Source organism: Heloderma suspectum, chromosome 2 (genome assembly GCF_057233095.1).
Source record: "Heloderma suspectum isolate Gila_16-S chromosome 2, 16-S_ref, whole genome shotgun sequence".
NCBI lineage: Eukaryota > Metazoa > Chordata > Lepidosauria > Squamata > Helodermatidae > Heloderma > Heloderma suspectum.
Genome location: NC_139459.1, coordinates 115,599,681 through 115,625,214, shown reverse-complemented (window position 1 = coordinate 115,625,214; position 25,534 = coordinate 115,599,681). Strand labels below are relative to the sequence as shown.

Sequence of the window (25,534 nt, the reverse complement as noted above, 5' to 3'; positions counted from 1 at the left end):
CCTCAACTACCAGCTCCTAGGCTACACCCATTCTCAGACTCCAAGCAGGAAAATATGTGGCAATGGAGGAATATGTGGAACCTCAGGAGCAGCAGCAGAGTGCGGGAGAAGGGTGAGGTCAGGTGAGTACAGCAGGCAACTACTCCTTGGAAAACAAACTGCAATACTACTTTGTCACCTATGGCCAGTCATGCAGATATATTTTGAAAATACATGTGCATGCTCTTCCCTACTCCCACAATCTAGAAATAAGAAGCCCCAGAAAAAGAAACACTGCTGTGGCATTTATTGTTGAAGCTTCATGGATGTTCTCTTCCTACACTTAAGATTAAAGGGCTCTGTATTGCAATGTTGTTGTTGTTTTTCTGGCCCAGGGCTCGCTTGGGTGCCATTCACTCTGAGTGAGTCAGTCAGCAGCTAATGGCACCCAGGTTTAGCCAAATATTAAAATAGTGCCCCTGCCCCCAATATTGGGCCTGGAAGCCCACCAAAGTGGCTGAGGACTGATCTCAGGGTTTCCCAGTTCTCTTGGGCTGAAACTACACATCAACTGAAAATGACATCCCTGACGCCAGTTCTTTCTCTCACCCCCACATCGTTTAGGGTCGTTGATCCCATGCCATGACATTGTCACATTGTGAATTTCCCTAACCCTACTCTGGAGCTACTCACAACATGGAATAAATGATCCCAAATGATGCAAGAGACAGGAGAGGGACAGAACTCAATACCGGGATGCCATTTTCAGAGTGGCAGACCCAGGTTGCCTATAGCATGTAGTTTTAACCCTAGAGAGCACTAACATCCCAATCCGAGAGGCTACATGCTCTCCACGTTTTGCTCCCAACCACCTCTGACACACGTCCTGCTGCTCATCCAATGCAGGGCTAAGTCCCAATCTCGCCCCCATTCTCTGTACCAGTGACTTGACTCCTCCACACCTCACCATGGCATCATTTCCTTGGTTCTTTTTCTCCTCCTGCTGTTCACAAGCTGCAGGTGTTTATGCTTCAAGGAGATGGTGGAGGCAAAGTGTTTTCCTTCGACAGTTGACCCAGTATGACTTGGGACCCTTTTCCCTTTTGTTTCATTTTCCTTAACAGTCATGTACAGACTGTACATCTTACACAGAGCCAGTGGCATCACCCTGATACTATGACCTAGTATATCACTTTCTACCAGTATGGAGTGAAGGAGAACTCCACAGTTGCACATTTAGAGAATAGCTTCCCTCTGTCATTACAAACATAGAATTATTCTGAAAGCCTCAATGAAGACTGTGAAACCCACATCTATTTCTTCCCCACTCATAACAAGGTAAAAGTACTATTATTTCACATTTTTCTTGCAAAGTCTACATGGACCTACCTGATAAAACCATGGGAAGATGCGACCCTTGGGGCGATAGTGACTGTCGACAATGCTAAGGAGTGTATCTATCACCATGGGGATCCAGTGCTTTGTCAGAAGAAAGTCTGGCTCAGTCTGAAGGCAACAACAAAAGGACTGTAAGTAGCCAGTAGCCCAAGCACAACTAGATATTTGCCAGCTTCTGCATTTAGCTTCAGGGAAATGTTTTCAGGGAAGAACAGAAATTCAGAAGCGAATGTGCTACACCTGAGAAACCTTCTGTTATTTAAAGCCAAGAATTGCCTAATTTTAAAGCAATGTTTTAAAGCAATTATTATTATGTTGTCTCCCGGGAGGACAGATTAGAGACGTGACTGAAAGGTTGCCTGCACTCATAAAGCCCACTGACAGGTATCCCTTTCTTCTCATCCATGTGGGAACAAATGATACCGCCAAGCGGAGCTACGAAGAGATCACGTCAGACTTTGAAGCTTTGGGAAGGAAACTCAAGAACTTTGGGGCCCAGATAGTTTTCTCATCCATCCTTCCAGTAGTTAGAAGAGGGATAGAAAGGGAACGAAAAATACTCCGGGTGAATGACTGGCTACGAAGGTGGTGCCGACGAGAGAGATTTGGATTCTGGGACCACGGGCTATACTTCCTGGAAGATGGGCTGTTGGCTAGGGATGGGTTGCACCTCACAAAGGCTGGGAAGAATGTGTTTGGCCACAGCATGAAGAACTTCATCAGGAGGGCTTTAAACTGAATCCTACGGGGAAGGGAGATGTAATGTTGGGGGTAACAATGGACGTAGGCGCATGCACTGCAATGGAGAGAACAGCTCTGATAGCGCCCAATAATAGTCTTCAGACACAGGTAGGAAGAAAGCCAGACTATGAAGCACATGGTCTTCGATGTCTATATACTAATGCCCAGAGTATGGGAAACAAACAGAACGAACTTGAACTCTTAATACAGGAGGGAAATTATGACTTGATAGGTATAACTGAGACTTGGTGGGATGACTCTCATGACTGGAATACAGCAGTTGAAGGATATAACTTGTTCAAAAAGAACAGGAGGAACAGAAAGGGAGGCGGGGTTGCACTGTATGTGAAAAATACATATCTCTGCACAGAAATACAGGAGGAGGAGCTTGGTAGCCCCATCGAGAGCATCTGGGTTGAAATAAATGGAGCAAAGAATAAAAGGAACCTGGTGGTCGGAGTCTACTACCGGCCACCCAATCAAGGAGAAGACAAGGATGAAACTTTTGAAAAACAAATAGCCAATGTTTTAAGGAAGCATGATGTAGTAGTAATGGGGGACTTCAATTTCCCCGATATTTGTTGGGAGACAAATTCTGCAAAACATGGCCCCTCCAGGAAATTCCTGACTTGTGTGGCGGATAACTTCCCCCTACAGAAAGTAGAGGAAGGAACTAGAGGATCGGCTATCCTTGACTTGATCCTAACCAACAGAGATGACTTAGTGGATAAAGTAGCAGTTACAGGAACTCTGGGGGAAAGCGACCATGTTGTACTTGAGTTCTTGGTTCTAAGGGAAGCAAAAGCCGAGTGTACTCAAACGCGTACCCTGGATTTTAGGAAAGCTGATTTTAATAAACTCAGAACAATGATCAGTAAGGTCCCATGGCAAGCAATGCTAGCGAGAAAAGGAGTCCAAGATGGGTGGGAACTTTTAAAAAAGGAAATTCTCAAGGCACAATCACAAACAATTCCAACAAGAAGAAAAGGTGGAAGACAACAGAAGAAGCCAATGTGGCTTCACAAAAAGCTTAGGGATGACCTGAAAACAAAAAAGGACACATATAGGAAGTGGAAAGAAGGCCAAGTAACAAAGGAAGAGTACAGGCAGGTAGCACAGAATTGCAGGGATGGCGTCAGGAAGGCTAAAGCGGAGAACGAGGTGAGGTTAGCGAGGGATGCTAAAAACAACAAAAAGGCTTTCTTCAGCTACGTGCATAGTAAAAGGCAGAGGAAAGAAATGGTTGTTCAGCTATTAAATAAGGATGGCAAAATGATAACAGAGGACAAAGAAAAGGCAGAGGTGCTCAATTCCTACTTTGGCTCAGTCTTCTCCCAAAAGAGGGTCTATGACCCCCCTGGCAAAGGCGAAGTACAGGCTGAAGGGGCAGGATTGCAGCTTGAGATCGACAGGCATATGGTCAAGGAACACCTCATTACTTTGAATGAGTTCAAATCTCCAGGGCCAGATGAACTGCATCCTAGAGTCATAAAGGAACTGGCAGAAGAACTCTCAGAACCCCTGTCTATTCTCTTTGAGAAATCATGGAGGACGGGTGAAGTGCCAGATGACTGGAGGAGGGCTAATGTTGTCCCTATCTTCAAAAAGGGTAAAAAGGAGGAACCTGGGAACTACAGACCAGTCAGTCTGACATCAATCCCTGGGAAAATTCTGGAGCAGATCATAAAGCAATCCATCTGGAAGCACCTTGACAACAATGCCGTGATTACTCGAAGCCAACATGGATTTGTCAAAAACAAGTCCTGCCAGACAAATCTGATCTCATTTTTTGATCAAGTCACCTCCCTTGTAGACCGTGGGAATGCTGTAGACATCATATACCTCGACTTCAGCAAAGCTTTCGACAAAGTGCCCCATGATATCCTGATGAGCAAACTAGCTCGAAGTGGGCTAGATGAAACAACGATCATGTGGATCCACAGTTGGCTACAGAATCGGACTCAAAGAGTGCTTATCAATGGGACCTTCTCAAGCTGGGGAGAGGTAACGAGTGGGGTACCGCAGGGCTCAGTCCTGGGCCCAGTGCTCTTCAATATTTTTATTAATGACTTGGAGGAGGAGGTGCAGGGAATGCTGATCAAATTTGCAGATGACACAAAATTGGGAGGGATAGCTAATACTTTGGAAGACAGAAACAAAATTCAAAGTGATCTGGATAGACTGGAGTGCTGGGCAGAAAACAACAGAATGGCATTTAATAGGGACAAATGCCAAGTTCTGCACCTAGGAAAAAGAAACCAAATGCACAGTTACAAGATGGGGGATACGTGGCTCAACCACACTACGAGCGAGAAGGATCTTGGAATTGTGGTAGATCACAAGCTGAATATGAGCCAACAATGTGATGTGGCTGCAAAAAAGGCAAATGCTATTTTGGGCTGCATTCATAGAAGCATCGCTTCCAAATCCCGGGAAGTACTAGTTCCCCTCTACTCAGCACTGGTTAGGCCTCATCTGGAGTACTGTGTCCAGTTCTGGGCACCACACTTTAAGAAGGATGCAGACAAGCTGGAGAGAGTTCAAAGGAGGGCAACAAAGATGATCAGGGGACTGGAAACAAAGCCCTATGAAGAGAGACTGAAAGAACTGGGCATGTTTAGCCTTGTGAAGAGAAGACTGAGGGGAGATATGATAGCACTCTTCAAGTACTTGAAAGGTTGTCACAGAGAAGAAGGCCAGGATCTCTTCTTGATCATCCCAGAGTGCAGGACACGGAATAATGGGCTCAAGTTACAGGAAGCCAGATTCCGACTGAACATCAGGAAAAACTTCCTGAGTGTCAGAGCAATACAGCAATGGAACCAATTACCTGGGGAGGTGGTGGGCTCTCCCACACTGGAGGCCTTCAAGACGAGGCTGGACAGCCATTTGTCAGGGATGCTCTGACTTGGATTCCTGCATTGAGCAGGGGGTTGGACTCGATGGTCTTGTAGGCCCCTTCCAACCCTACTATTCTATGATTCTATGATTCTATGATTGTAAAAGGAAAAGCAAAAAGGAAGAAAGAAACAGCATCCGCCAAGCATCTGTACATGCACAAGGAATGAATGAATATTTTAAAGCAGAAAAAAGGTGTATATTTAAGAGGCTGTGTTCAAAAAATCCTACAACACAATCCTAACCAGATTACCCAGAAGCAAATCCCATTAATGTCAAGGGGACTTACTTCCAGGGAAGCGTGCTTCGGACTGCAGCATTACCTGGACAAAATGCATACATTTTGCTAATTATCCTGCCAGCTTTGTTCCCAGTAACATGAACTGTCCATCTCCCAATGAGTTTTCAGACAAATTAACTTAAAACCAAAATATCCAATTGCATCTGGGATCAGAAACAGCGCAGGAGACACTTCATGTTCAACTTCTAATGCTCTGAGCCTGGTAAGCTGCAAGTATGCTTGTTGAAAAGCCTGTCAAAGAGATCAAGTAGTCTTAACTCACACTGAATTGTTCTTCGGTGTCTGAAGACAGCCCTTTCTCATGTTTTGCCACAGCGACTGCAAGGCCTGTTAAAGCTAGAAGACAATTCCCTTTCACCACTGGGCTTTCCCTGTTGAAAATTATACATCATTTATGAACAAGGAGGAAAAAAAACAAGTAATGTGTGTGTGTTTGTGGGGAGGGGGGGAGAAATGGGATGAAACTGATCACATAGGTCATCACTTAATAAAGTAATCTTAAAGGTCACAATGGAGCTCAAAACCCTCATTGGCCTCACTGAGTAAACCAGCCTTCCACAAGCTGATGCCCTCCCGACTTGTGGAGCTACATCTCCCATCATCCCCAGCTAGCATGTCCATGATGGCTGGGGAAGATGAGAGTTACAGTCCAGCACATCTGGAGGGGAACAACTTGGGGGAAAACCAGACTAAGCCATCAGCCAGTGCTTTCATTTAAGAAAATCTTGTGAGACTTGCCTGCAGATGTCCCCTAGAAATTTCTTCCAGTAGCAATATTGCTAAAAGTCAAAATGCTGATATATTTCAGTGGCACAGCCCATCTTAGGGCCAAACTAGGCATGATGTTATTTACAGTTTGGCCTTGCGTTGTTTCGGTGGCTTAAAAAACACCCCCCAAACGCAAGGGAGTGGTGGGCAAGCCAGAGCGGGACAACAGCATAGAGGGAGGCCTCCCCCTCAGAATTGGGGGGGGGGCACATCTTCTACTTGCAGTGGGTGACAACGGCAATGGGGGCTTCCCTCTCATTGCAAATAGCAGGCGTGAGGAGGCCGATTCTGATATGGCAGGGGCAAAGGGCTAAAGCCCCTCTATTCAGCTCCCCCAGCCGTACCCGTACCCGTGCTGGCTACCTGAAAAACAAAACACCTGCAAAGCCAAAAGACATGAACATCATAATGTGTAGCTTGGCCCCTACACATATTAGAATACAGCAGTTTCTTACACGCATTAGATCTCATGCTAGGCTATATCGGTTGCCAAGACACCTTCATCAACCCAGCGAAAAGAAGGAAATTGATTCCTGACAAAATTTTCTTTGAAGGGAAGGGACAGAGCAGTATGCATCAGTTGCTCCTATCTTGGCAAAGAGGGTATGTCATAAAAGGTGGAGGACCCTCCCTCCCTCTCGGTGTATTGCTAGCAGCACAAGCTTAAACCACCCCTGGCTTTACTTTCTGTGCACTGATTACCTCCTATTCTACCCCTTCAGAGCCATTTAAAACACAACAGGTGTGTGTGTGTGTGGGGGGGGGGATTTTGTTCCTGAAGCGATCCCAGCTTATCAGGGACCAGGTAGGCAAGCAGCGTGAGGCCATGTTTTCATGCAGTCTATCATATTTGGCTACATGATGATGAAACAAAGGCAAATCAGAATGAGAGCAAGAATCACTGTTCTCACTCTGCATGGGAAAGCATTTGTGACCCATTTCACAGACACTTTGAATGATGGCTGAAACCAGTCAAACCAAACGTGACACCTGAGAGAGCCCTAGCTGCCTCTTACAGTCCCTTCCGATAGCCAACTCAAGACACAGATGACGACGATTCTTTCCAAGGCTTTATTCCTTTATTACTTAATGACTCTTACAGATACTAATCACTAGCAACTATGCAAAGAACTGCACTGGGGTAGATAGCAGAGTAGCCTAAGCTCCAGGTAAGGCAGTTGGTCCCCGTTTGAAGGAGAACTGCGGGAAGACTCTGAACTTATGGGCTATGGAGAGGTCCTCCCTCTTACCCTTGGGTCCTCGGGACGTGACCGTTGTTTTAGCGCCAAGCGAGCAGAGCGCCTCCTCTCGGTGCCCTCCATCTGGCGCCGCTCCCTGCATCTGCGCCGAGCATCCAGCAAGCCCCCCTCCACTGCTCTCTCGCTGCCAGGATCACTATCTCTCTCAGGAATGCTGGCAAAAGGAATCTCTGCCAGCTGCTGTGCTTGTGAGAGGTGAGCGAGCTCCTCTCCCACAGATTGCTGATCGTCCTCAGAATCAGAACTGCTCTGGGGCTCTATGGGCTCAGTTTCCACCCTGAGAACACCATTCATGCAATTAGCAAGGGCGTGAGTATAAATAGCAGGCATGGAGGCGGGGAGGAGAAGTGATCTGGTATATGATGGGGAAGAAGGGGGATAACCCTTCCCCCTCCCACTGTAATCTTGATCCAGATCGGGACCAGTGGTTTACTGAAGCCAGGGCTCATAGGCACACTGTCAGGGTGGACACTGAGCCCATAGAATCCCAGAGTAGTTCTGATTCTGAGGAAGAGGAGTCGCTCCTGGGAGAGGAGCATGCTCCTCTTTCCCAGGGCCCACAGCTGACGGAGATTCCTCCCACCAGCATTCCTAGATTAGAAAGCAGTCCAGGGAGTGACCGAGCAGAGATAGCAGACTTGGTGGATGCGCGACGCAGACGCAGAGAGCGGCGCCAGATGGAGGGCACGGAAAGGAGGCGAAGTGCCAGGTTGGCACGCAAACAACGGCTGCGCCCAGAGGCTCCAAGGGAAAAGGGGAGGGACTCTCCCTAGTCCTTAAGTTCAGGGGTCTGCCAGTAATTCCCTTTCAAACAGGGACCAACTGTTCCAACTTAGGGCATAGGTACTCTGCTGCTCAGATCTAGTTGCTACCTGTAGAGTTGTTAAGTTGTAAAAGAAGTATAAAGCTTTGAAAGAAATCCCTTTGTCTGTGTCTGGACTTGGCTACTGGATTAGACTGAGAGAGGCCTCCAAGGAGCCCTTGACACACACAGCGCTGGCACTTTCTGATTAGCAGGGGTGTTGCTGTCATCTGTCCCCTGTCCTCAGAATTCTCTGTTCCCTCTGAACTTGGGTGCAATCCTCACAGCAGCTGGGGGACAACGAATGTCCCCAGCAACAATATATTGTTTCCTGTTGTAATGCAAAGTATTTCAGGGTGGCTTGGGCAACTAAGATGCAATAGCTTTACAAAAGGCCTGCTTCTGGTAGAGGTGAAAATTGTTAGAACAGGTTTGTTGATACGGTTCAACACAGCTGTCTGGATACTCCCTTTGGGGGGCATGGCTTTAGGGACTGTCATGACGAGTGCTTGCACCACTGATTGGGACTCTGGCACCTGCCATTTGAGTGGAACAAAAGCTCCATAGGAGCAAATAGTTGTTTTCCTTCCAGTGCAAATACCAGGCACAGATTGGGGCCACATGGAGTAGCAAAATGTGAAAAACCGTTCCTCCCTCACCCAGGACCTGACCCACATCACGCCATCCGTGCCTATTATTTCCATTAAAGAACAACCGCGAACTTGCTCATTGTGCGAATTGTGTCATGTTCAGTTTGGCCCTAAGAAGCTTCTAGACTCTTAAAAAACAAAGCTTCCATATTAAAGATTACAGGAAAATGGAAAAAGACAATTTCTTGAAATCTATTTTAAAGGTGGAGCTGTTACTTACAGGTTAAGGACAGCTGTTTTATGTGAGCTATTAAGTTTTTGTGGGAATTAAGGTATATAAGAACAAGCATTTCTTGCAGTCATACATCGTACTTAAGTGGGACATTCAATACCTTTTGATACAAAAGATAATGATTTCTGAAGGCAACCTTTTAATGGGAGGTGGAGAACACTGACGTTTCTGAAGTGAACTCCCCCCCCCCCCCCCGATTTGGCTCAGCCCTAGAAGAAGCAAAAAGTGCGGCAGGGCTCGCAGGACCTACACTTGGAAGGGAGTAGCTTTCCATTCAAATGACATTCATTTTTAGGAGGCTCCCTGTACCAAATGAGAGGAAACCAACCAAACCAGACTGCACCACTACACCCCAATGAGTAAGAAAACACACCCAGCGGAAATAAATTATCTTGTTAAGAAACAAATATCTTACTTTGAAGCACCCTTGATTACATCGGTCAACATATCTCTGACCCTGGTAAAAGAGAAAGGGAAGAAGCATTAGCTGTGAAGCAAAGTTTGTGCAGTGACAATGAATGGTTGTGTCAATGAAAAAAATGCACAAGACTCACTGGACATGCACAAGCCTTTAGGTAGCCCTAAGGTTTTCAAATGGAGTAACAAGCAAGATCCAATGGATTAGGAGGTAGAATTGCAATGATCTATCATGAGCCCATCCCCCTACTGATGTACCCTGTCTGGCAATCTCCAAGGTTTGAGTGTGCTTACCTGGTGGCAAAGCATCAAGACAGGATGGGGATTCTGTAGGTGTTCTGCCCACCCCACTGCCCAACTATCCCCCTGCCTATGCTGGCAGAGGTGGTCTTGGAGGTGGACATGATTTCCCCAACACTGATTGCATTGGGGATTTTAACGTTCACACCAAGGCCCCTACAACTGAAGCATCTCAGGATTTCATGGCTACCACAGCAACCATGGACCTGTCTCCCTACCCATTTAGCAGGGCACACACTTGACTGGGTATTTGCTGGCCAGGAGGAAATTAATCTGTGGGTAGGGGAGCTGGAAAGAACCCTGTCGGCATGGACAAATCACTACAGTGTTCAAAGAGGCAATAGAACTCCCACAGTCCAAGAATGTGGCTTGGGCTTACTTGGTGTTGGAGTGCTAGCCTTTATTTTAAGATAAACTTCCTGTTCAGAATATTGACTTATTTATTCCTCTATTTATTATAAAATGTATAAACCACTCCACATCAAGAGATATCAGAGCAATGTACAATCAATAAAAACACAAAACTCAAAAAGTTATAGTGAAAACAAACAGATCAATAGAACAGTGGATGGAATTTAGTGATCAGTCAGGAAATGCTTGACTGAAAAAAAAATGTCTTCAGCAACACCAAAAACAAAGTAATGCAGATGCCTGCCTGATCTCTGTTGGAAGGGCATTCCATAGGGTGGGAACCACCACATTAAAGGCCCTACTCCTGGTGGTTTCCAAGTGGATCTTCAACACATGTGAAACCACCAGGAATGCCTCTTCAGAAGACCTCAGTGATCAGGAAAGATGATAAAGGAGAAGGCATGTCCTCAAGACATGGGCATCTTGGACTATGTGTGTCCCAATTTTCAGCTTTATAGTTGGTACAGAAGTACTTTATTTTTGCAGGGGACATTTTAAGTCAGGGATGGCTATCTTGGGGAACTCTGGCCCTTTTTAGGCTTGCTGGATTTCACTGGAGACCCCAGCCAAGCTGTGGCCTTTTCCCCAAAATCTGGGAACTCTTCTCGAGTTTTTTTTCCTTCTTAAATTGACATTAACACAAATTGCAGTAGTAATTTGCTTAATTTGCACACATTGCAGATGTAATATGCTGAATTTGTGCAAAATTGCAGCCACGATTTGTGCAAATTAAGCATATTATGGTCACAATTTGTGCAAATTAAGCAAATTATGGCTGAAATGTGTGCAAATTACACAAATTGCAGCTGCACTTTATGTAAATGTTGATTTAAGAAGAAAAAAAGCTGTCAGCTGGCCCAACTCAATCTGCAGCAAGTTGGGCTAGCTTGTGGGTAAGCAAGCTGAAGTCCGGGGGGCCAAGCCGATGAAAGCTCGGCAAACTTCACCCTCCAGACAGATTCCTCCAACATCCCTACTTTAAGTTCCCTAGAGCAGCCTTCCACCTGGTGCCCTCCAGATGTTTTGGACTTTAACTCCCATCAGTCCGAGACAGCATGGCTAATGGTCAGGAATGCTGGGAGTTGTAGTCTAAAACATCTGGAGGGCACCAGGTTGGGAAAGCTGCTCTAGAGCATTAATTATGATGTCTTGAAGTATGTGTTTACCAAAGTTCCGGTTTCTAGGTAGCAAGGAAATAGCCCAGCATTCCCCAACCTGGTACCCTCCAGGCATGTTGGCCTCACCTCCCATCAGCCCTTCCCAGCATGGCCACTGGGGCTGATCAGAGTTGTAATCCAACACATCTGGGGAGCACTACATTGAGGAAGGATGAGATAGCCTAACAATTTTGAAATAATTTTAAGTCTCAACCAAACCAAGCATCCTTATACATATCATATACATACACGCCTCTATTGCACACACAAATCAGGTAAGTGTTAGTGTTGACAGGGCATTTCAATAACTAATTCCTTATAAGAAACGTAAGGCTGGACATCAGCAGCCCATCTATGTCATCTTTTAAATGAAAAGTGCCTTTTCTATCTCCATTAGTTCACTGAGCACTCAGGAAGTGATTTCTATACCAAAGCAAAGTAGCAGGTTTTCAACTGTGCTGCCACTCCCATCACCACAATTTTCCAGCCACTATATAAAGAAGAGCTACTGGTAAATAAAGCCATTCTTACCTACAATACCTTGTCTTTGCTGTTTCCCTTTAAGCTAAAGAATTATATCTGGTTCTCATCATTAACGCTTATACAGTCAGTAAAACCTGCAACTTTGAATCCTTTGAAGTGTCCTCTGTGCTCTTTTCTCCACTTCCCCACCACCATTTCAAGTGATGAGGAGCAGATAGTCAACCCTTACCACAGCCAGGCCGTAAATTGTTTGTATTGCACTTCTTCGGGTCCCTCTTTTCCATGCTTTAACTGCATCTCCAGCTCAGCTTGCCTTCCCTGTACAATCACAACATAAATCAGCAGGAGACCTTACATGGGTAGTAATCCAGAGATTTCTATGGGGAACACTTGCATAACAGATGTAACCTTTCCCCTGAGGTCCACTCTGCAGTCAAATCAAATTGCCCTTTATGGGCCCTTGCAGCATAATAAACTATGTGTTAAGCGATGGAATTCGAGTTCTTACTTTTGAGAAATGAGGATCCATCTAAGTTATAGGCCTAAATAAAATCATTAGTTCCATTAATTACTGTTCATTATCTCAGTGTGTGTGTGGGGGGGGGGGGACGACCTTAAAACTGGACATTCAGAGTTGGATCCACACTTAGTCATACTTAGAGTAGACCTACTGAAATCAGTGGGACATGTTAGGCATTACTAACTTCAGTCCCATTGATTTCAATGGTTCTACTCTAAGCAAGACTAAGGATGCAATCCTCCCACACTTACCTGGGAGTAAGTCATACTGAACTCAATGGGACTTACTTCTGAGTAGACAAGTACAGGATTGTGCTGTAAGTCTGGATCCAACTCTGACATTTCTGCATGCATGTTGATATGGGCACTGAGAACACAATGGTATCAGTAAAGCAAAACCTGCCTATGTCACTAAACAAGAATTTGTTACACATTTCTTTCTTCCCATAGTTCACCTAGCCATAATACATTTATGATGATGATTGATGATGATGATCCCGTGAAATTCATCATAGCAGTTTTTATAGGATGTGCTTCTAAAATCTAGAAGAAATTTTCCAAAGTAAAGACAGCAGGAAAATGGGAAGAGACTATTTCTTGAAATCAATTCTGAATGTGGTGTTTTGACCTACAGGTTAAGCAGTGCTGTTTTATACGAGTTATTATGTCTTTGTGATAAAGTATATGAGAATAATTGTCTTTTTCAGTCATTCATTATACTTAGGTGGGATGTTCATGAATATCATATGATACTAAAATGGATCCTAAAGGCAAGCTTCTCTTATAGCAAGAGATTTATGATGAATTTGCACTAGCAATTTCCCCCAGAAATAGTGAGGTTTGGATAGACACGTGCTACCCTAGTCTTGTGAATGGCTGAACAAATGTCTTCTGAATGAATGTGACAGAAAACTAGCCCACTTTGAACAACCCATAAGAACAGAACATGTGGTTTTGTAAATCTAACCCTAGATGACTGAAAAGTTAAATTTGGATTTAAAAAAAAAAACTGGGGTGGGAGGACTCAACCATGTTAATCCAAATTTAAATGAGAAAAAATTAGGCTGGAACTTGGTATCTAAAACTTTGGTTCTACTCTTTGCTCTTTACTTGTGTTGAAATGTCAGTCTTGGTCAAATAAACCCTAAAGTGGGAGGACTAGGAAAAGTACTTTTATTTTTTTTAAGAGTTTGTCAATGGCATGTTCTCTGCATATTCTCTTTTTGTATGGCTGTATTTTCCCATGTTTTCAAACAGTTATATGGTTTCAATTCCATATAACTGCTTTCTCCACCACCTTCTCCCATATGAGCCTGTCTGGGTTCAGGGGAGGCTCTCCTCTCAGTACCGCTGGCTTCAGAGGCATGTTTGGTGAAGATGCAAGAGAGGCTCATCTCTGTGGTTGCTCCAAGGCTTTGGAACGTCCTGCCAAGGGAGGCTAGGTTGGCTCTCTCCCTCTGTTGTCCTTCTGCTGGCAGGCAAAGACATTTCTATTCAAAGCAGGCCTTTGGCATGTAAGCTGCTCAGCTGGGTTGGGTGTTGTTTTTATTCTTTTATTGTTGTGTTTATAACTGTGTTTTTAATTAATTTGCTTTATTATTGTTTTACGCAATTTTTAATGGTTTTTATTATTGTTAGCCACCTTGAGCACCATTTCCTTGGTGGAAAAGCAGAGTATAAATCAAATAAATAAGTAAATTCACAATAACACTATAATTTTACAAAAGGTGGGAATAAGCCTGGATCCTATGATGGTTTTTACACCTTTATTCCTATACAAAGAATTAGAACCAGACATAGGGTGCCACCCAACATAGATGAGTAGACTTTCACTCGCTCAAGGGGACTTCCCCTTGCTCTTCTTCTCCCTGCACCCCCACATGCTCCCCAAATCTGGTCTGGAAGGTCACTCAACCCTCAGACACAGATTTGGGGTGGGGGGCATGTAGCGGGTGGGTGAATCCATTCCACCAGTGATTTCCATTCTGCTGGCAGATAGAAAAGACTGGATCCAACCCTAAGTTAATTGCACTTAAGATCCATTTAAATCCGTAGGACTTGCGTACAACTTAATCTGTATCCAACCCATAAGTGAGAATCCTGATTAAGTCAAGGAGTTGGTGGGCTGTTAGGAAAAGATACGTATCCTCAAATGCTGAGAATTTGAACTATTTTCTCATCTTGCTTTCTTATTAGTTTATATAGAGCAGGCAGATTTATTTACATGAATTATATATTTATACGCCACCGTCCTGAATGCTCAGATCAAGTACAACCCTTCCCCACTAGCACATACAGAGACCAATTTCTCATACTTGTAAAACTGCATGATATGTTCTCTCCATAAATCCTGCCCAGGAATGAGGCAGCAGCAGGGAGCGGTGCCATTCTGAAGGTTGAATGTTTACCTGCATGACAAACAAAAGGGACTTGTTACATATGAAAGAAATGAACAAAAATAACTGGCATTTGTAGTCACTAAGTCATGAATACACACACAAACTCACATTCAGATTGGACGTATCACTGATGACATCAGAAATTTGGCTTTTGCACTTAGAGACAGAGTTCAAACAACACGATAGCCCATGATGGGTTAAATAAGCCATCATGGCCCATTTAACCCATCATTGGTTATCATGTCATCTGTCAGGAATTTTTTAAATCCACGATGGCTTATTTAGCCAAAATAAGAGAGTTTGATAATCCATGGTCTGCAGTAAGGGTTATTTAACCCACTGTGGGTTATCGTGTCATCTGGTGCTCAGTGTGGCTTATTCTGATCGCCTACAGAGTCGCCTGGCAAGAGCAGTCAGAACTGTTGTACCACTCTGCTCCAGCCTGCACAGCTTGTTCCCACATCTGACAAGCAGCCCGAGGACAACTGCAGCCAAACAAGCACAGCCTTCCCTGATACTGCACCACAGTTACAAAAGGACAGTTTTCCCAGAGTACAGTGACAGCCTCCTGCTATTGCGCTACCCCACTACAGTGAAGTTACACAATGACAGGCTTCCCGGATCACTACTTTGAAACTGTACAACTTGGGAAACAGGGGAAAGGGGAAAGATCTGCTCCCTTTTCCATGAAGAAGTGCAGTTCTGCAATAATCCGCTACAGCCTCTGAAGACTCCCGATGAGGACACCCACCTGTGCAATTTTGCCCCATTCCAGCAAACTGTCAGGGAGTTAGAGCTCCCACTCCCTTTTTCCTTCTCTAGTCACTTTTCCCATGAAGAAGCAAAATGGCTATGGGGGGATGCGCAATTGTGCTTGTGTGCAATTTCACTTTTCCGCAATTTTTCTTTAGCGCTAAAGTGCTATAGTGAACAGAAGCAGCTCTGCCAGCAATGTCTGGGGGCAGGGGGTTGAAATGTGCAACTCCACTGTATCGCTAAAGTGCTATAACGCTTTATGGTGCGCATGTGATTTCGTCTCCTTTTTGAGTAATCATGCAGGGGTTTGATGGTGCATTGGGTGCCATGTATGAAGGTTGGTCCCAATCCTGCAAACTTCCAGCACTTTAGAGCCACCACCATCCTTGTCGGGATGATGCTGGAAGCACTGAATTAAGCCCCTGTACTTCACCCCACACCTCTTCCCTCTCACTGGGATATTGTGGAAGGTTAAAACAGGCTGCTGCAATGTTTTCAATGAGTGAAACAGTGCCACTGCTTGAGTGGGAGGACTGCAGAGGGACAGGGGGTGGGGGGATGACTCAGATTATGCAGAGTAGCTTAATAAACTACTCACAGTAGCTGATTAGCCCACTCATGTGGTGGAGCATCGTGAACTATTTAAAAAAAAAATAGAGCTTCGGCTATTGGGCGGTATAGAAATGAAATGAAATGAAATGAATCAATCAATCAATCAATCAATCAAAATACGCTATTGTGAGTAGCTTATTAAGCCACCATGGCTTAAAGTGATGTCTGAAAGTGGCCAGAATCTCATTTTGGACCTTGTAGATGTTTATTTTATTTTAAAAATCTGCACCTGTGATGTTGTATCTGCTTATTCACTTTCACATGTTTTGCCATATACGGAGACTATGACCCAAAGAACTATATAACTAGTTCTGAGAGCCTTACTGGCCTTTGGGGCTGATTACAAACAGCTTTTGAAACTAAAGCTGTACTCCTATGCATACTTACTAGGGAGTAAGTCCCACTGAACTCAGTGTCCTTTCTTCAAGAGAAAACATGCAGATGAGTGCTCTGTGAGAAGGTTTCTAAAGCAGTTTGTGTAGCAAAATAAAGATCTGTTCTTCAAAAGTAAAAAGTAAAAAATCTCCTTGGAGTGTGCCCAAGGCCTTGGGTGCATACAAATCAGCTTTCTGGATCTCAAGCAGAGTTCACAGAGTAAACTCAATTTCTTTGCCCTAACAGACTCCATTGAAATTTGATCATTTAAGAATAACTTACATCAATAGTTTATAATATAATCTCTATCTGTGTGTGTGTGTGTGTGTGTGTGTGTATACACACACACACACACACATATATATTGTACACACACACAGAAAGATCCATACCTAACAATGTGTACACACATGGAACACAGCTTATTAGCATATTAACCAAATCCTTTATTTTGGCTGAATATAGTTCTACAATATTTTACATAATTTAAGAGATACAGAAGCCTAGAGATTAAAAAAAAAAAATAGCAAAAGTCCATATTTCTTCCTGTCTGGTGTTGTCGTTATTACAGCAATTTAAAAGAAAACCATTGCTTGGGATAGTTTCTGTTTGCAGTGGAACTTTAAAGCCCTCAGCTTTAGAAGAAGAAGAAGGAGGAGGAGGAGGAGGAGGAGGAGGAGAAGAAGACTGTAATTAAAATGACTGCTGTGCATTGTTATGTCTCATAATATTCTATGGCAGGCAAAAGAATTAGTTTTTTGTTTCCGGTGTCCAATTATTTCTACTGTTGGCCTCAACTAAAAACATTGAAAGTTGGCATGACAGCCATTTGGAGCCTATTAAAAACAAGTTATCGCAGCAGTTTCCAGGACAATATAATATCTATACACACACACACACACACACACACACACACACACACAAAACGATGGGTTGAGATGGGCCCTCTCAGTATCTTCTGTTGTGCTGGTCAATTGTTAAAATTGAGAACATGCCAGAGTGCTACTAAAATCTGCTTTTTCATCAGCCCTATTCAAAATTTCATCTAAATTAATATCTCCCAGTTTAATTAATTTTGTTATATTGCCCTTCAGCCATGAGGCCCTCAAAGCAGTGTACAAAATAAATATTAAAACAATTTAAACAATAAAGACAGAGCACTAAAATACCCAAAAGAATAAAACCAGCTATCAGCTCTTAAAAACTAATGAACACTGAGTGGAAAAGAAACGTATCTACCACCAACCAGAAGCTAAGTAATGGAGGGGGCTAATTCACCCTATCTGGGGATCAGGTTCTATAACCAGGGGGCAGCCACAAAAAAGCCCTGAGGAATTAGAAGCTGTACTATGGGCAAAATGGGAAAAGTCTTCAAGACCAGATTGAGTTCCAGGGCCACCAGTGGCCTGTGCCACATCTAGGACTTCAAATGATAACCTTCTTTTGCAGGGCTAGGCAACGTGGCACCCATGGGCACACACCTTTCTTGGTGCCGACCCAGGTGTCCTACCCCTCCTACTTTTTAAAAGTTTTTTTTAATTACAACATTTCTTACTGGCAGCTGGGATCACTTCAAAGCAAAGTGAAGGCCTCTAGCTGCTCCCATCTTCTTTTCCCATGGATGCCTCTGGCCACACATGGACTCAGAGACATTCTTAGGAAACGAAGATGGTAGGTGCCTGCAGGCCAATGCTTTCATCTGCAGTATGCCCATGACAGTTTCTCAAATTGCCAAATGTGCCCACGGACACAAAAAGGTTGTCTTCCCCTGACCTATTGGATAATATCTTTGCACTTTTTATGGTGCCCTTCATACGTTTTCATAGTCCCGGAACAATTTTGCCATACTAGCGTTCAGAGCATCATTATCCTGATGGCTCTCCATCATGCACTGATTTAGATAAGCATTTGGTTGAATGAGTTTAAGTGGATTCAGTATTTAAGGCAGGAGGACTGGCTGAAGGACTTCTTGAAGCAATTATGGAATGCCCATCAATTACAATGAAGGTATCTTGTCAAGAATAGGTTGTGTTCCTGTTTCATTGCCCATGAAGTTCTCACGCTATAGTTGTATGATTGATTGGCTAAACTACACCATACTGCTAAAAACTCATATGCTTACACTACGGCATTTGATCACAGCATTCATGTAGGTTATGAAGAAAAAAACCCAAATTGGCAGCACATTGGCTGCATTTGGACATAACACTAAACCATGCCTTAGCATTATGAAAATAAGCCCCAAGAGCCTCAGGTTTGTGTACTCCCTCCTTCTTCTCTAGTGTTAACTGCAAGGAGATCAGACATTTCACTTCCATTTTAAATTAATCACCGCTTAGTATGTCACTCAAATCCTACACTGTCATTCATCTTCACTATGATTAGTTGAAATAAGCTAGGTTCATAAACCATGGTTTGAAGTTCGCTTGTTTCAACTATCCATAGTGAAGATTAACCATAGTGAAGATTAATCACAGTTTGCCTGGGTTTGGATGACACAGCAAGCCTCAGTTAATCTAAAACAGAAGCAAAAGTTTCCAGACGTCTCTTCCTGGGCAGAATGGAAGAGGTGGAAGAAGTACACAAGCTTGAGGCTTGTTGCAGCTCATACTTGTAATGATAAACTACAGTTGTTTTATTGTTCGGTAAATCAGACTATGCCTATCCATAGTTTAGTGTTATGTCTGAGCTGCCCCACAAATAGATAGGAGTCACCTAGTAGGTGAAGTTTCACTTATGTCTAAACGCTATGGTGGTGGGAAAAGCTGCAAGTGCTGAAACAAAATCCTTCTGTAAAACTCTACCATTACAACCCTAAATGAATACTTGGAAGTAAGTATTGAACTTCGTGAACTTACTTGACTTCAGGTCAGGACTGTGGCCTTCAAGGGTCAGGAGCTCTGGCAACTCCATTTAAGAGACAAGTCAGGAACTACTCTCCCAAAGAGACTATTCCTAACTGCTGAAACACTTGAAGATAATTGTTGACCAATCTACCCCAGATAGTAGCAGCAAACTTGAGAAGGTTCTTTGGTTTTTTAAATATCCTTTCCAGACACTCCCAATGTGAATAGTTGACCAAAAGGTCTACTGCTACTGGAATGTTCTTTCAAAGGCTCTCTGCCAGGTCTCATTTACCAAACAATAAAACAGCATGGGAGAGTTAAAAGATGAGCTGCTTAGTCACTCTTGTACAATTACAGGAACTTGAACAATATGCATCTTCAAACAGACCACTGTTTATTGGAACCATGTTTCCCTTTATCTCAGAAAAATCAATCAAAAGAATGTGGAAGATGCTTTATATCTTACTCTATCATTGTTGACAGATAGTATACATCTCAACCAGAGCAGTATTCTGAGGACTACTTCTCAGGACATGACCATTAACATTCCAATTTGGTACAGATACCTAAACACAAGAGGAGGAGTGTGTGTGTGTGTGTGTGTGTGTGTATACATATATATACATACATACATACATACATATATACATATATGTCTGTATGCATACACACACACCACACTTATCTATGCCCTTTGTCCCATTTCAGATGCTTATCTGGGCCAAAGATCCTGTTCCTTGTGGAGGAGTAGGCATGTCCCATCCACTTTGCAAATAATATAACCTAAAACACTGGATATTCAATGGGGGCCCTTGTGGCACGTGGGCATCTGCAAGAAGTACCCACATCACACACTGTGAGCATGGTGAAGTAGAGTTTGCATGCCCACTCATCCACCATGGAACAGGATCTTCGGGTCTGGTAAACAGATGAACCAAGCCATTGTTTTCTATCAGTTCATGTATTTGCAACAGACACACGCACTTCTTCTACTGAATCCCTTTCATTATAGAGCATAGCTTCAAGTTGTGATCCTTAATAAAAATGCAAACTAACATATGTAACCATGGAAATTAAACTAAAATCTTTAATCCTCCATCTACATAATATATGTTCTAATCCCTGGTAACAAAATACTATGTAGTGAAAAATAATTAATTTTCACTGGCCCTAAACTAACCTTTATTTTTAGTGTTTACATTCAAGCAAAGTCTCCATGGATTACTTTATAAGAAACATGCTTCAAAGGCAGCCATATTAAATTCTAATCCTGCCTCCAGTTATTTTAAAAGAAAGAAAAGAAAAAGTTATTTGTAAATTCTTACAAGTACCAATAAAGTCCTTCATAAAAGAGAAAGAAATCAGGATTTTTCCAGCAGATGAGAAATTACTAAAGACGCATAAACGTTAAGGTAAATAAATGGCAATAAGGGCTGTAAATCCAAATCCATCATATTTATTGGGCTTACTCTGGAACAATAATGACAGAGGATGCATATATATGGCAGAACCACAGCAATGTGAATTCTCTCATCCTAATGTAGTTTAGTAACCTGAATCGTCCTGCCAAGAGATAAAGATATATATTATATTGCAGATGTGCAGCGAAATGTGCAACAAAATGGTTAAGAGATCAATGTCCAGAGTAAACAATATCTCACATTCAAATTGTCACAGAAGGCTTTAGAAGGCATACCCGTCAGAAAGATGGACAAGAGAGAGCTTTATTTATTACATTTATTATGTCTTTCTTAAACAAAAATGGAATAGCAACTCCTGACGTCACCCGAATACAACTAAGTCCAGTGCCTCCTAGTGATTAGAGTATATAATGGCACTATCCACACATAAATAAGCAGAGGTTCTCCTAGGTCAGGCACAATGAGGGAAGTAGGCAGAGGCAGGCAGTGGGAGCAGAATGGGTGTGAGTGAACCCAAGGCCTCCATATCTCATCATACACAGAGGCGATAGAACGAAAATAAGTTCAGGAATATTCCTAACTAGCAGTTTTTACATAAGCATACTGAGGTTCCATCAAGCAATAATATGAGAAAAAGGTGAAGTTAAGAACTCTGCATATTTATTCAAATGTATATGTAGTTCTTGGTTAAGGGTTATTGTTGTTTCTTCCTACATCTATACTTTACTCAGCCTTTAAATCCCAAGATGAGTGAGAAATGAACTCTTTAGAATCAATATCACACAGTGATCCCCTTCTTTATTTTATGCCGGTGTTGTGGGAGCCACTGGAACATGGCTCCTTGTTGTGCCTCCAGGAATCACATGAAAACTTCCTGAATGATGTGGGAGTTGTAGTCTAACACATCTGAAGGGTATCAGGTTAGGAAATGGTACCCTATTTGGGTTCTATTAATTTTTTTCTCCTAATATAGCACCTAAAATCATCTCCAGCTTTGTTAATATGAAGACTGCCTAGTTTATCTCTACTTCCATTTTTCACTGATCAAAGAACCTGTCTGGTTATCATGGGATGGAGATAGCTCTGTGTTAACAGCTGGATTTAATATTTCCAAAAATAGAGGATCAATAATTGACTGCCACTTTCTTCTTCCCAGTGATCTTAAGGGCACTGAAAGCTAAAAACATTGCAACATGTGGTACAGTCCAGTTTGAATGACTGCAAACCCTCCCTTTCCTCCATATCATGTTAAGATTCTGACTATTGCTGATATCATGACTCCAACATCAAGTCCGCCTTTTTCTCTCTCTCCTATTCCTCCCACCATCCTGCTTTTTGTAACATCTTCCCTGATGAAGAGATCTCAAGATTTTGAAAGCCTGCACGTTTTTTTGGTTACCTTGCGTTGGCCTAATGCAAGTATTACACAAATACGGATTTTGAGACTTTTCTGAAGAACAACATGGCAACCTTTGTTTTTTCCTATAGATTAGGATCCTCCATACAATCATTTCATCATTGGAATGACATAGGTCCACCTCTTACATTGGGCTGGCACTGGAAGAGCTGCCTGGGTAATGTGAGGAGCCTCCAGTAGCATTATTCCTCCAAATAACTGGAGCAAGGCTGGTGTGCGGAGGAGCCTATGGTACAGCTCCTCCTCCCAGCAGCATTGCCCCAAATTCTAGTAGCCCAACACATCTAGAGGGCACCACTTGGGGAAAGCTGTCCTAGACTAGTATGGAGACAGATGCATGTAATTAGCATTCCAGTCTGTGAATGTGCAGTTGGGAGAACCTTTCATCAGATGAAAAACAGGAAAACCATGATTCCAACAATATCTTGGGAGTGGCCACAAATTGCAGACCATCTTTCTGCTAAATTATAAACATATTTTGTTCTATTCTCACTATTACTGGGGCTCTAAACTGGAGATACTATTTCCTCTGTGAGCAGTAATTTAACATAAAGCTTATTCTTGCCAGTTAATACAAAAACCAATCAAGTATTTAAACTCAGCACTTACCCAGTGACCAGCTGACACAAGTAATTTGTTTCAATGAAATTATCAAAGCAAATGACTCATCCGGGCACACCAGGCAGCCCTTTCTGCCTAAAACTAAACCCTGTCAAATATGTTCTACTTACACATTACTGGTTGTCACATATCTGACTGTTTTCTTTTCCCATGATAAAATTATCCCCCAAACACTGACTAATAAAAGTGATGTCACTGGAGGACTCCATTGAGGTTCCAGGATTGGGGGGGGGGGGCCTTCAAGCAAGGAAATTTCAGCCAGCACCCTCTTAATCTGGAAGAGGCAGAACATGCAAACTACTGAGAATCCTCTTATCCTGTCTCTTTCACTTTCCTGGGTTCTCTGTGCAAAGTGAAAATGATGGAGCTCTTGAGAAAGTGGGCTCTTTGCTCATCTTGGGGCCCAGGCAAACACCTGAATTTGTCATCCACCAGAGCCAGTCATGGAAGGAGTACAATGTTGAAATGAGCAGTAAACATAGGCTAAAGACCAGTATTAACTGAATGGGGGGAGTTAGTCATTATGGAACAGTTCCTCTTCAGAACATGCCTTTAAACTGGGAGGGGGCACAACAAGTGCCCCCCCATGCAGCCCACATAGCTGCCCCCCCACCACAGAATTTGGTAGTGGGGAGGGGAAATGTTTCAGTGAAAAATCCACTTTAATGCTAGAGAGCACTAAGAGGGTCAAATTTAGGTTGTTTGCACCCAAGAAAAAGTTAACACTTTTGGCAGTATAGAGTGGTTTCCCACCAAATTTCACCATAAAAAAAAAAAAATCAGGGACACCCCATAGACTACACAGTGTCTCATGGACTGTGGTCCATGGAGGAGATGTCCAGGTGGTGAAATTGGCCCGTGGACCTCCCACAGTCCCCACCCCCAGTTCTGCTTTACACTATATGTAAGGTTTAGCATGGGATCGGCCCTCATACCCTTGTCTTTTGTTTACTAAAATGAAGCTGCAGGAGGTTCTGTCTGGATTGGAATTGCAGTGTGGGAGGTTTAACTCATAGTCCCAATGCAATCTCAGCTGCTGTTTACTGGCATGGAAGGGGACTGATTCAGATTGGGACCATGGGGGCAAAACAGCAGCTACAAGGGAGCCTAATCCAGATCAGAACCATGGCAGGGGCAAAAGGTTAAATCTATTGTCTCCTCCACATGCCATAGTCCTAATCTACATTCAGCCTCCCTGTTCCATTTCTTTATTAGTAATACTTGTATACCACTTAAATAGTAAAATCTCTAATAAAACAAACCAAGCACACAAGGGCCAGTCCCGTGCTTAATGTCATGATTAGTTTGGCTCTAAAATGTCTATAAATTGTTGCCCACCACTTTAAAAAAAAATGGGGATCAGATATTGGGGTGTAAGGGTTTGTGTACTTTTTAGCTTAGAAAAGAGATGAGTAAGGGGAAACAGGATAGAGGTGTACAAAATTATGCATGGTGTGAAGAAAGTGGATAGGAAGACATTTTTCTTCTCTCATAATATTAGAACCCAGGGTCATCCCATGAAGCTGATTAGTGGGAGATTCAGGATTGATAAAAGGAAGTACTTCTTCACACAGCGCATAGTTAAACTATGGAATTCACTACCACAAGACTTAGTGACAGCCACCAAGTGGGATGGCTTTAAAAAGGGGTTAGACAAATTCTTGGGGAGAAGGCCATCAATGGCTACTAGCCCACATGGCTATATGCAACCTCCAGTATCGAAGGCCGTATGCTTCTGAATACTAGCTGCTGGGAAATATGGGTGGGAGGATGCTGTTGCACTCATGTCCTGCTTGTGGGTTTCCCACAGGCAGCTGGTTGGCCACTGTGTGAACAGAATGCTGTATTACATGGATCTTTACAACAAACAAACAAAATCAGGGTATGAACTCAGTGGGCTTATCTACACTATAGACTCAAGCTGTTTAAATAATAATGCCTTCTCCCTTGACAAAAGCAGTTCTGTAAACCAGTAGCGGGCCTGGCACCACTGAGAGAGTTCTCATCAAACTAGAACTCCCATGATTCTTTGGGGGAAGCCATGGCAGTTAAACACGTGTAAGAGTTCTGCAACGTGTAGTGCATTTATTCATTCATTGATCTTTGGCTTCCATATCCTCAGTGGTGTAGTGGAAGAAGGGGTAGAAGTGCCGGGACTTTTTTTTTATTAGCAGGGATAATGACGTCATCTGCCACCTACCCACTCAGGCTTCCCTGTTCTCTCTGAGCTTAGTTGCAATCCTCACAGTACCTGGGGAAAAATGAATTTTCCCAGCAGCAATATATTGTTCTGAGCTACCCTTGTTGAAATGCAAAGTATTTGGGGGTGGCTTGGTCTTCAGTAGGTAATTAAGATCCATTAGCTTTACAAAAGACTTATATAGTACACACAACGCAGTTGCTTGAATTTTTGGACTCTCCTTGTGGGGCATGGCTATGGTGACTGTCATGATGAGTGCCTGCACTTCAAAATTTATCACTACACCTATGCATATCCCAGATTCCCAGGGTGGGTTACAAAAAAAAAAAAAAAAAAGTGAGAACAGCAAAACTTTTGTCAGTGAGCTCGCCCACACCGAATCACACAGTTTGAGATCATGTGAAAGAGTTATTTATTAGTGCTACCATATTCTAAGTAAGCAATGGCCAGCTTCTTCAGGGGTGGGGGGAGGGGCACAGCCAGCCCCTCCTTAGCCAACTTGGTTGAAGGCTAAATCCCAAGTAATGATGTTCAAGACCACTTACCCATACCTCCCCACTCTAATAGCTTGG

General features: G+C 43.2%; 1 protein-coding gene across 3 annotated transcripts in view; it reads right to left on the bottom strand.

The window, feature by feature from the left end:
* The window catches only part of FOCAD (focadhesin), a 187,564-nt gene that overhangs the window by 56,622 nt on the left and 105,408 nt on the right, over positions 1-25,534 (bottom strand). For all 3 annotated transcript variants that reach the window (XR_014787806.1, XR_014787807.1, XM_084834584.1), the window contains exons 22-26: positions 14,631-14,723; positions 12,026-12,114; positions 9,444-9,485; positions 5,580-5,688; positions 1,369-1,485 (exon numbers count right to left, since the gene is read on the bottom strand). Coding sequence is in view for 1 of the 3 variants with exons in the window: in XM_084834584.1 (XP_084690710.1) it covers positions 1,369-1,485; positions 5,580-5,688; positions 9,444-9,485; positions 12,026-12,114; positions 14,631-14,723 (450 nt within the window). In the remaining 2 variants the exon portion in view is untranslated. The remainder of the gene's footprint in view (positions 1-1,368; positions 1,486-5,579; positions 5,689-9,443; positions 9,486-12,025; positions 12,115-14,630; positions 14,724-25,534) is intronic.